Source organism: Rattus norvegicus, chromosome 10, assembly GCF_036323735.1.
Source record: "Rattus norvegicus strain BN/NHsdMcwi chromosome 10, GRCr8, whole genome shotgun sequence".
In the NCBI taxonomy this organism is placed as follows: Eukaryota; Metazoa; Chordata; class Mammalia; order Rodentia; family Muridae; genus Rattus; species Rattus norvegicus.
The window spans coordinates 74,731,407-74,743,883 of NC_086028.1; the positions used below are offsets into that span (position 1 = coordinate 74,731,407).

The 12,477-nt window shown below is 45.1% G+C and overlaps 1 protein-coding gene across 5 annotated transcripts in view; it reads right to left on the minus strand.

The window, feature by feature from the left end:
* Ankfn1 (ankyrin-repeat and fibronectin type III domain containing 1) overlaps positions 1-12,477 on the minus strand; it is a 388,671-nt gene that overhangs the window by 20,123 nt on the left and 356,071 nt on the right. For all 5 annotated transcript variants that reach the window (XM_039087383.2, XM_039087381.2, XM_039087379.2 and 2 more), the window contains exons 18-19: positions 7,027-7,193; positions 697-910 (exon numbers count right to left, since the gene is read on the minus strand). In XM_039087383.2, the coding sequence (XP_038943311.1) occupies positions 697-910; positions 7,027-7,193 (381 nt within the window). The remainder of the gene's footprint in view (positions 1-696; positions 911-7,026; positions 7,194-12,477) is intronic.

A 12,477-nucleotide genomic window follows, 5' to 3' on the forward strand; every position in this document is an offset into this window, starting at 1 on the left:
GACACAGAATTAAGAAGCGCTTCGAATGGCTACTATTTTTATTGGCTAGAAAAATGACACTAGACTCCACTTGCCTCTGGAAAGAGTGTTACATAGTATTTCCTGCATTAATATCCTTTCACTTCTGCCTATAAGCACACAGATATTTTGTAGAAAATTATATTTTTCCAATCCTGTTTTCGCCACGTAATCTCACTCTTAATTCCCGAAGTGCAGTGTGAGGCATTTCTTCCGGGTTGTTCCTTAGATCGTCATGTCTGTAACTACCCTGAGCTTATTGGCTTTCAGTTTTAGGATTCCAATTAGTTTATCCAAGGTTTCTCTCTCCTTCGCATTCCCCCAGAGAGCATGATGGCCCTGGCCTCTTACCTCCTTCAGGCTGATGTCTTCCTTTAGGGAATTTTTGGATCTCCATTCTTGATCCACGTCCTTCCATACCTTGGTCATGTAGACTAGCACTGGTCTAATCTTCCCTACGCCCACCCCCTCTTCCTCCCCAGCAAAGCAAAGCAATCTCGTGTTATTGTCACAGTCTCCACGTCCTGGGGTTGATTCTTTTACGCCTTTGGATTCTGACTCGAGCAGTGTTTCCCACCACTGCCTAGAACCAATGCATCGACGCAAAGAACACCATCAGTGAAGGCAGGGCCAAAACTCTGGTGGCCAAACCAAAGAGCTCTAGATCCTACTGCTTACCGCTCATGGCCTTCCTTCTGTGCATCTCTGGGGATGGGGATGTCGATGGAAGGCAGTCTATGTGTGATGATGTAGAACTGATCTTCTTTAGGTTCTGCTCATTGGAGGAGTCTATCAGCTTAGTGATGGGCAAGCCAGAGACTGGTTGCTTGTATCTTGCGTATTGTAGAGCATCCATGATCCACCTCGTCTCGCGCCAGACTTCATCGATTTGCTTTGGAATAAAATGGTGGAAGGCATTAGGTTACGCAGCATCCATCGAAGAAAAGAATTACATTTTCCTAAGAGTCCAAGATGAACCATCTGCTCGCCTATCGGTTTCTATGGCACTGGCTTGAGCCTTAGTTGCTTTGTTTGCAAACTACAGGCCCATAGGTGGTTGTGATGATTGATGCCAGGTTTGAAAGTATGTATGACACCACAGGGCACACACTAAAGCACTGTCTCCTCTCGCTGTGCCACGAAATAGACAGTTTCAGGGAGGGGACGTGATTCGGGTGACATATGCATTTCAGAACATTTATACCTGTGTTATGGGAATGATCTAATTAGTAAGTTTAATAAATAAGCTTACTAGTTTTGTATATGCAGAGCAAATGCTTCCAAAGTCTAAAGCACTTTTTAAAAAGCCCCTGTTAAGGAGTTGAGACACTTGATGTTTGCACAGCTTGGATCAGCACCACTTTGATTTCAAGATTAACAGAGTGATTTCAGTGATATTTTCATTATGAAGCCCAGCCGATAGCGGTTTAAAAGTGGCTCGATTTTGTCTCTCACTGTAGGTGTTCTTCAGATCACTATGACCGCTGGCCGGGGCCATGAGCTTCCTGACTGATCTGTCTCCCAAGAAGAGGCCATTGGTTACACTGTTTCTTGGGAGCCTAAAACCCACTGTTGGCTTCACATCTGATTTCACTGGATACCTTGGCAAAGCAGTAACCTCTTTGTGTTCATTCCTCAGTTGTAAATTGAAGAAGTTTGGCTGCCTGATGGCTAAGGTAGGGTACAGTTTTAATACTTTAAGGTTCTTTTATGGAGGACATTTGGAAAGCTGGTATCAGTACCTTCAGAGAGAAGACGTTCATTGTGTGAATAATGGTATGTTAAGTGTCCCTGACTGGAGAGGTTTTAAAGACTAGGTATTACCCACTGTTATTTAACTTTTCATCCCCCACCCCCACTTAGGTCTTTATTCTTAACCATACTCTTAGAAAACAAACAAACAAACAAAACAATACCAACCAACCTTGCACTCCTAGCACACGACAGATTCTGAAGCTACGACATTCCCTCTCATGGTCACGCCCAGTATGACAGGCAGGCTAAAATGAACTAGTGGGTGAAACTGTGTGACTGGGGGCCATTTCCCCTTGCTTTCTCGTTCTGTGCTGCCCTGGTATAGGACTCGTCAGAGTATTCAGCGTTGGTGTTGAAAGCACCAGATTGAGACCCAGGGCTCATTCACTCCCTTGCTGGGCAGGAAGCACCACAGCAGTCAGGCCCAGGAGGAGGCTCCGTGCTGAGCTATGTTAGGGGGAGAGTTTGAAGGGACCCTGAAGTTCATGAGGGCAAAGCCAAATTGGGACTCCCAGGTTAGACCTGCATGGCTTTCCCCTGATGGAACGGTTACTTTCTCAGCTGGCTTTTGCTGGCATTCAGTGTACAGTGGTCTTGAAGTTATTTCAAAGGCACTATCTGATTATGGATAACTTTTAAGAGTGCTGTCAAGGACGCGACTATGCTTTTATATTTTTCTGAAATTAGATGCTCAGGGGATAAGGGATGGAAAGTCTGCACAGCTCTTCAGATTTCTCCTCTCAGGGTTACCGGAAAGATTCAGGAGATATGGGCGAGCGTGCTCTGCAAATCAAGCAGTATTATAACATCTTCAGTTGTACGATGTCAATTGAAATTCTTTCAATGGGATGAATGTGAATCCCTAAAAGATTTCCCAACTCCAACTCTCAGGACCTGTGGCTATTACCTTATATGATAAAGAAGTGAGTACTACTTTCTGTGGCAAAGCTGGGGTTGTTAAAGATTCTAGAAGAGACCTTTGTCCTGGATTGTCTGTGGGAGAACTAATTCCAATGACAAATGTCCCCATAAGGACTTGCTACAAGAATGGAGACAGAGGGAGACTTGGGACACTACAGCCACAAAAGTAGACAGACATGAGGTAAGGAACGACAGCAGCTCACAGATGTTGGGGGAGGCAGAGAATGGACTCTCCCCAGAGCTTTCAAAAGAGTGCAGCTCTGCCAACAGGAATTTCGAACCTCTGTTCTCCAATGCCTAGAATAGCATTCTGTTACCTTAAGCCAGCCACTTTGTGGTAACTTGTAAACCTATGTGATTTTTCACAGCAATCCACCTGTTCTTTTTAGATAAAGGTGTTGCAGCCTATTGCCAAGCACGGGCAGATTTGAATGAGGCAATGCTGATGCCTTAGGTTTTCCTGGTGGTGAGGTAGAGAGGGCCCAACTGAGGAAAAGGAAAAATGCCATAGGTTCTGGGAGGCCCCGTGGACTGAGTTTAATGAAACCTCGCTAAGTAGTTCCAAAAGAATTCCAATTTCCACTCATTTCACCTTCCACTGTTGATCTAAAAGCAACTGACAACATAATCCCCCTGATTTTAAGGTCCAAATTTGACTTCTGAAGACTTGCTGACATGCTCTTCAAATGAACGCCTGTGAGCTGCCCCCGGTCTGTTGATTAAAGGTTCTGCATTCACTTCTCGCCCCGCTTTTTACAAATTTCAGTTTTCATCCTATAAATCATGCCCTTTCTCTGTACCCAAGTGAGATACTATTTTTATTAAAATGTAAAGGTGATTGGCTTTCTCACGGCATAGCCACAAGGTGCTTGAGGGGATGATAGATTGGCTCTGTTTAGTGAGCTCTGTTTCTATTACAGCTTAGGCGCATTTGAAGCATTACAGTATATAAATTATGGCCTAATTGCCCTTTTGGCTTTAACAGCTGAAAGTGTGCTAAGCCTCAGGTCTTCATGCTTTGACATTTCTCTCTCTCTCTCTCTCTCTCTCTCTCTCTCTCTCTCTCTCTCTCTCACACACACACACACACACACACACACACACACACACACACACACACACACACATTTTCTTCCTTCACAGCGGCTTTGACAGTTCTACTGCACGTACCGTCTGTAGAGCCTATATACCTTATCTGTGATTCTTCTATGCCTCCCCTGGTCCAGACCTCCCCTTTTCTGGCTACACTCCTTGGCTTCTTTTCCTAGCTGTATTTACATAGACTCCCCTGCTCTTTACAATGTTTGGTTTGTGTAGTAACACTGTCTTAGATCTAGGCGGACCTGGCAGTTGCCTCTGCAGGCCCTGGTTATGGTGTGTGGTGGGCTGAGCTGTGAACACCAATGGATGAGTGGCTGCAGCTGGTTTTCATTTTGGGGGCGGGGGACTAAGAAGTCAAGGCAGGTAAAGGGGAGCCAGGACACTGGGTTGTCTGCAGGCAGTGAAATTGCTCATGTCAGGGCCAGCAGGGTGGCACACCGAAGGCTGGGGATCCAGGTAGATGGTATGGAATTACCCTACGCTAAGAAGTTAGTTTTTGAACACTTAGGGAACTGGCTTTTATCCAAGTCTATGTGCCTACGGGAGTCCGGGGCAGGCAAGAACTTTGAAAAATTCTTGGCCTGGCCTGCCATTATTTAGCCTACTTAAACAGTTGATCAGAAGGAGTGAGAAAAAAGACTTGATCATTTCTCGGCCTTTTGGCTAAGATCAAGTGTGAGGGAAAAGGCTGGAGACTAGGTGAGTGAGGGGAGCACGGGGTGTGGTCAGGAAGTGAGGATGCAGTCATGGATCCCCATGGAGGGCTCAAGACAGCCACAGACTAAAGAAAGGCAGTGTCTTCATTGGATGAATGAGATTTGGGGAAGCTTATATGGGATTAAGGCAGAAACGCAATCCAAGGTATGGTTAGTAAAGTGTTTCTTTAAAATGTTTCTGGTTGTAGGTCATACAATTAATGATAGAGTTGACTAGGACCTGAGGATTTCTCTAATCCAGTCCTTCCATTTGCAGATATGAGAAACAAACAAACAAAATGTCATCTTAGAACTAAAAGTTGTGTTCCTTGACTTTGGGACTCTTCATTACTGAGACAGTGTCTCTCTCTGTGACCCAGACTGGCCTTGAGCTCCTCGTGTAGTCCAGGTTAGCTTTGAACTCTCAGTCCCCTGTCTCTGTCTCTCTACCTCTGGATTACATGCGTGTGTCAACATGCCTGGCTACAACATGGCACTGGACTCAAAAGATGAGGAGGGGATTGGAGAGACAGTTCAGTGGATAGGAGGAGTGCTTGCTGTGCAAGCATGGAGACCTGAGTTTGGATCCCAGTACCCACAGACAATGCTGCGTGTGGGCACTTACATTCTCTGGTAACTTTAGTGCTGAATGGGTGGGGAGGAAGGACTTGTAGAAACAGGAAGATGGCTGGGAATTTGTGGCTGCTAGCCTGGCTGAGAAATGACAAGCCCCAGTTCAATGAGAGACCTGGTCTGAAAGGGACACGCAGAACACTCCACATCTCTCCAACTCTTGGACCTCTGAGTATATACAGGTGCACACACCTACATACTCATGTGCACCTCTCTCTCTCTCTCTCTCTCTCTCTCTCTCACACACACACACACACACACACACACACACACACACTCTCTCTCTCTCTCTCTCTCTCTCTTCAGTGTCAACCTTAGTCTGAGGGTCATCCTCATTTATAGATGAGGGAAATTGGGTAATTCTACCTCTTAGCGACATTTTTTTCCCCTAAATATTACCAAACCTGTCATGTGCTCTCTCTTTCATATTTCAAAGGACTTTTACTTCTATCTTTTTACTGTTTGTTTTTGAGACTTTGTCTGATGTTTTCCTGTCCCTGAATTCACTATGTAGCTAAGGTTGACCTTGGACTCTTGACCCTCCTGTGTCTACTGCCTGAGGCATGTCTCACCATGCTTGGCCTTGAGCTTCTTATTGATGAATGAATATACAACTTATTGTCTAGTCGGTATGTGCCAGGACTTTATGGGCATTAACTCACTAAATTATTTCTGTAACACTAAAATAATACTAAGATGTAGGACTATTATCACACACCTCTTCCCCCCTTTCTTTCTTGGAAACAGAGCTATGCTATGTAACCCTGGATAGCTTATGATTCTCTAGAGAGATCAGACTTGCCTTGAATTTGCAGAGATCAGCCTACTTCTGTCTCCTGAGTGCTGGAGTTAGTGTGTTCATACTCAGTTTATTGTGGCGATTTTTCATAAACGAGTAGAAAGTGGGGAGTATGAGTGTGTGTGTGTGTGTGTGTGTGTGTGTGTATACATGTGAATAATTATGTGTGTATGGGTGTGAATGCATACATGTGTGTAGAGGTTAGGGGGACAGCCTTTGGGGCTGTTCCTCAGGAGCTCTGTCCACTCCACTTTCAACACAGGGTCTCTCATTTCCTCGAGCTCACTATGAAGGCTAGGCTGGGCCAGCGAGTGCCAGAGGTTATCATGCCTCAGAGTCCAGAGCAAAGGACTTACAGTGCATTCCCCATTCCCTGGGGTTATGAGGCATGCCCCATGAGCTTGCTTTTTCATGTGGGTACTCAAGGCTCATTCTCCCAGGTAAATACTTTACCCGAGCCCAAGTGACTTATTTATCAATCCCAAGTTCGCGATGTTTCCTCATATTCATTTTACTTCTTATTGAGATAGTTATTGGAGCTACTGGTCTGGCTGGTTCCTTACCGTTAGTCCTCTCCTTAGATTCAGGAGGGACCAGGCAGATTATTTAGTGAGCAGGACCACACAGAATTCTTAGAGTGGACCACCAGTATAACTAGAGCAGTACCCATGAGAGGCATGGTCTCCATCCTCCAATATGGCTTCCATGCTCCAATATGGCCTCCATGCTGCAATGTGACCCAGTAGAGCTGTGAGAAACTGATTTTTTTTTTAAAACTGTCCCCTTTGGTCTGGTCTTCCGATCTGCCCTTATCGTTATCCTCCAGACTTTCCCAGTTTCTCAGTCTTTTCTGGCTACCCAATCAATGTTCAGCTTATGTCCTCACCAACCTGGACACCTTATCATTCTCCAGATCTCATTTTCCCGCCTGTCTGCCTTGTCTGTTTATTATTTTCTCCTTGGATGCTGAACTCTCTTTCTACATTTTGTAGTCTAGCCCGTTCCACAAGCCCAGCTTGGATGCCATCAAGACCTCCCATGGCATCTTTCCTACTAGCCACAAGTGAAAGTTAAGAGCATCAATCCGAGGAACGGCGGCTTTACCTGAATGAAGTCCAACACTTGTTGGTGTCGTTGTTTGGCAGCTGCGACCTCGCTGTCTGAGATTGCTTCCCTCAGGGACTGTTGGGTATTCAGAGAGTCCAACTCCACAACAGCAGAAAGGCGGCAATACAGACTAATAAATTTCTCTCTGTAGCTGCAAAAATGAACTGGAAAATGGACAAGCAAAATAAAACACGTTAAGATCTGGTATCAAAATAGAGAAATTCATACAGCACAGAAAACCAGTCGAATGGAAACATGATTTATTAACCCTATCAGTGGAAAATATTAAGCCATAAATAAATTATAAATGTGCTCTTAAGGGGCCAGTTGTCTGGCTTTAGTCAGACAGTATTCCCTTTTAGGTTACCAACTCCTCATAAGGTATGGGGAAGCCGGTTGGTTTAAGCTGCAGTTCAGATGGACTTTTTCCTAAAGCTGGGGCCTTTTTCATACATAGTCTTGTGCCACCTAATGATGTTTCAATGATGTCTGCACATGTAGGGGTGGCCCAATAAGACTAAGTCACTTAGTGATATCATAGCCATCTAGATTTGTGTAAATAAAGAATGTGATGCTTACAAAATTGACTAATGATACAAGTTTCAGAAGTACTGAACTGCTAAATATACATTATTACACACACACACACACACACACACACACACACACACACACACACACTCAACTGGGAAAAGCACTTTAAAGACAAAACAAAAACAAAGTCACGTAGCAACTTGAAACCTAGATTTAATTTTCAACCAAGCATCTTGCTTTCTCCGTCTAGAAGACATGCTCTTCTGAGGCTGTCTCATGTCTAACTAGAAAATTTCCCTTGGATTTGAATCCTTTTCTGCCTGTTTCCCTTTTTGCAACTTTGGAAGGACAGTGGGTTCGGATTCTTGACCAGGGACCTTTTTTTTTTGTCTGTAGATTTGGCCTTCATTTCTCAAAATATACTGGGACAGGGGCCACAGGGAGGAGTCTAAGCTGCACGTCCGTCTTTGCTCCTTTTCAGGAAAGGCATGTGGCACGTTTGTCTACTGTCTGGACAGCTCGGCCGCACTCTATAACCTAGCGTTCCAATGTGGCGGGAAAGCACACTGCTGTAGGACAGTGTGGTTCAAGACTCTTCCTGGTCCATCATCAAAGCTGGACACTCTTCCTCATTTATATTTTGTATATGTCAGGCTTTCACTTCCCAGGCTTTGAAAACAGGGTCATTGTAGGCCCATGGGTGTTAGAATATTTTGCTGTGTCTTCTTGGGTGAGAAATTGTACTAAGACCATCTAGTTTACTACCCATGCCTCCCTTTGCTATAGATCCCAGTACCTAACGCCCAGCCATCCGGGGAAGCTGAACCATCACACCTCAGAATGGGGTATCTGTTCATCTCCACTATGGGGGAAATCTTGATCCCTTGTATGTGAGAGATTTCTGTGCATCTTACATCCTGTCTGCTTCCTTGCTTGATATCCTCTTAGGAGAATTTCTAGGCCAGTAGAAACGTGACCTACACTGCTTCTGCTCCTATGGGATAGAGAGGGGTTAGAGGGAAGGCTTCAGTGTCCTACTCTCTTCTAGCTGTGTTTTCCTCTTACTCCGGCTCAGCCTATCCTCAGGCCTGGGCTTGGTTATTCTGTTACCAGCACCTTCCTCCCTAGCTTTCTTATACTCTCTAGAGCTCTCAGAGGAGAGCTGATTTCATGCTCTGCCAGTAAAGTAAGCTCATAGCCTTTGTCCAAACAGCAGCGTTCTCTGGTGATTTCCTCACTTAAAACTCTACAGAGATCCCTCTTTAGGATAAAAATCCAGACACCTTTCCCCCAGTAAGGAAACTCCTGCGGTCTAGGGTTTGAATGTGAACCCTTAGTTGTATCTTCCATCACATGGCTAGCACTTGACACATGCCCTCCCTCGGTGGGAGAGAAGGGTCCCACAAGCCTGTTTCCAAATAAAGTTGTAAATGACAAAAGTAGACTTTTTTTCTTTCTAAAACATAAAGGATGACTGGGCAGTGGTGGGGCGTACCTTTAATCTCAGCAGCCTTAGCTCTGGGGGTAGGGAGCAGAGGCAGGTGGATATCTGAGTTCAAGGCCAGCCTGTTCTATAGAGTGAGTTCTGGGATACCCAGGGCTACACAGAAACCCTGTCTTAATAATAATAATAATAATAATAATAATAATAATAATAATAATAAGGAACACTGACTGTGAAGAAACAGAGTGATTCTTTTGAAAGAAGCAGTATCTGTCCCTCTGAATTCTGAAAGACCAGGATATTCAGTTTTGTCTCAAAGGCCGGGAATCCAGTTTTCTCTTGCGTTTTGTGGTAGGAGCTGTGGCTCAGTGGGTGGTCTCCCATGCCCACAGCGCCCAATGCCATCCGTGCCACGCACCACAAGTGAGTTACGAGTGTGTTTGAGCCGCAGCACTTTCCCTGCTCCAGCGGTTTCTATCCACAGCCTTTAATGTCACTTTGACAAATGTTACTCTAACATAGTCTTTTGTGGTTTAGCAATGATACATTTGGTAGCCATCCCCCGAGGAAGGGAGGATAGACTGGAAGCTTCTAATTCTTTTTTTAAAATGTGAATCACATGCGCTTTCCAGACAAACTGCTATAAGGCGATGATAATGTCATTATTGAAACTGCATGATTTGTGAGTAACACACAAACTAAGACTAATTCTTGGTGGTGCTGTTTCTCTTCTATTTCCCCCCTACATAACAGGGTGACAGACTAGAGTATAGCTGGTCTGAGCGCTCATAGGATAGTAGAGTAGAAAGTGAATGGATTAAGTACCATGCAAGTAAGAAGCTGTGCTGTTCGCTGTAAGTGTGTGACATTAGGGAGGTGACCTTCAAGGACCTCAGTCTTATCCCTAAATCTGGACTAAGAAGGGTTCCCCAAGAGGAGCCAGCACAGTGTTGCTAGTACTCAACATGCATATGGAATGTACCAGAATCAGTTTGTTCTAACCCTCTTCTATGCCTTCACTTCCGAGGAAGAACGAAACATTTAATAGTTCAAATATTAGCCTATCGGGATTAGAATAGTCTTACGAATGCCCAACTCTTCAAACCCCCCGGTCTGTCTGAAAATCATGGCCTAGTTGGAGAGCCACAGGATAAACAAGATAAGTTTAGTGCCACAAGTCTTTGCCAGGGTGCCAGATAGCATCTGAGGCCAAGGTGCTCTAGAGGGTCCTGGTAGTGAATGGACCGGCATTTGAAATAGAGAATTTGCATCTTAAATCAGGAAAAAATGAGGATTAGGAATAAAGGTTGATGCTGGGCCATTTCCTTCAAGACTGGGATCTGGATTCCATTAAGCTCGTTGCCTAGATGTCCCACAAGTACCTCAAGACTCATCATTTGTCAAACTGAACTCATCATCTTCCCCTCCCCCCAGACTTCTTCCTCCCGTCATATTTCCTGCTTTGGGATGGCAATGCCATCCATCTCAGACCCCATTCAGACTCTCTGTCTCCTCCATCTTGCCCCTCAGCTGCATCGAATCAGTCACCAAGCTGCATTGATTTTTAACTCCTGCGTCCCTTCGCCCTCCCTTTTACTCTTAAGGCCCACTGTGCCAGCCCTGCCTCCGAGGTCTTACCATCGCCTACCTGCACCAGTGGAACAGTCTATCACCTCTAGTCGAAGCCCCAGGGCCTTCCTTTCCTGTTTTCAGACCTCCCTAGAACTGCTGAAATCCACTAGACCCTTATCCCTTTCCTTAAGACCTTTCCACCATTCCTTCTTGCCCATAGGATGCAGTCTCACCTTGGAAGGACTGACACGAGTCTGACCGTCCAGCTTCCCTTGGAGGTGCTAAGCGTGCACCACACTAAGGGCAGACCTAGTGGGCCTTTCCTTTGTGCGTGCTGTTCCCTTTGCTTAAACCATTTTCTCTCTTCAGCTCTGTCTGTCATTTCCTGAACTTTGATTTATTTCCCCCGTGATTTAGTTAAAATATTACCTCTGAAGGAAGGTCTGGGTGTCGTTCTGAAATTCAGAGGCTTCTGTCGTACAGTAAAACTTTCATTGTGCTAGGACGACTGTTGGTGGAAACACCTCTATTCCCTCTAGATTCTGAGACTCTGAGGTTTGGGGGTGTAACCTTCGTGCTGTGAATGCCTGCAGGTCCACCCAGTACAGTGGCTGGCCCGCAGTGGAAGCTCAGCAAATGTGTGTTGAATAAGAAGGGTATGGCCAATTTTACTTTTTGAATTCTCCAGAATTTTGTCCTTTTAGTCCAATTAGCCCAAATTACAGAGCCAAGGAAATCAATAAAAATCAGCTTTTCTCATGGTAGGCCCGCCGTTCGTTGAGACTGCCCACAGGGTCAGGGCAAGGTGACCTCCTCAGTGCAGGCTAGACAAATCCTCAAGAGGCCACGTCATTGGATGGTGTGTCTGAGCTTGTGATGTTGTTTTTCCTTTTCTTCTGGGAATGGTTTACACAGTGATGCCCAAGGGCCTCCATACATGGGCTTATGGCCTGGTAAAGGTTCTGCTTTACCCAAATGGGGGTGGTGGAGGGTCAGCCCTAAGGCTGTGGGGGAGGGGAGGGTCTTTTTCAAAGTGTTTCTCTTTGCCTCAACTCAACCTGTCTAGAGCTTGAGACATCTTCCTTTGGTGGTCTCTTCGAGTCACAAGCAGCCCTCTGAGACAACATCCTGTGGGTATGCCCTACTGGTCTTTACTCCTGGAGACTGGGGGCTAACCTTCTTTATCATTTCACCCTCCCCGACATCTGCTTGGTGACAGAACGGGCAGGGATGCAGCTTTCCATTGCTGGTCAGCAAGTTATTTATGATTCCATTAAGGTCACTGGTGGAACACAGTTGGGTTGCCAAATCTCAAATCTTTCCATGAGGTAGAGGATGATGACTTATGCAAGTCGAACTGAAATATACTGCCCCCCTTTATTATAATTTACATATTCCCATAATTCACACCTTTTCAAGTTCCATCAGAATTCCCTTGTTATTGAAGATTTTCCTAGTCCTGACTGAATAGCTAAAAACATTCTTTTCTTTCTTAGAAATGCTTAGGGTATCTTTACCATTTATTATGGAATGACTTAGAGCACACAGCCCTAGTTAAAACTGTTTTTCTTAGCATCCTCCTAGGAGGGGCCTGGTCCTATATAGCAAGGCTTAGGAGTTCCTGTAGAAGCTGTGGTTAATTTCTTAGTGGGCTGATGCCTAGTGGAGGGAAGGAGGGTTTGCTTCTTGGAAAGCTCCGGTCATTTAAGAATAAGGTGGGGTTTGCCATGATACTTACTAAGAGCCTACAACAGTTTAAAAACTGTTTCTGACACAACTGACTTTGAACTGGACACTGTATCAGTTTCTACTTACTGGCAACACTTCCCCATGGTCCTTTAAAACACCAAAGACACTAATGGAATTGGATGTGTCAATGGTACAAAGACCAACCAAGT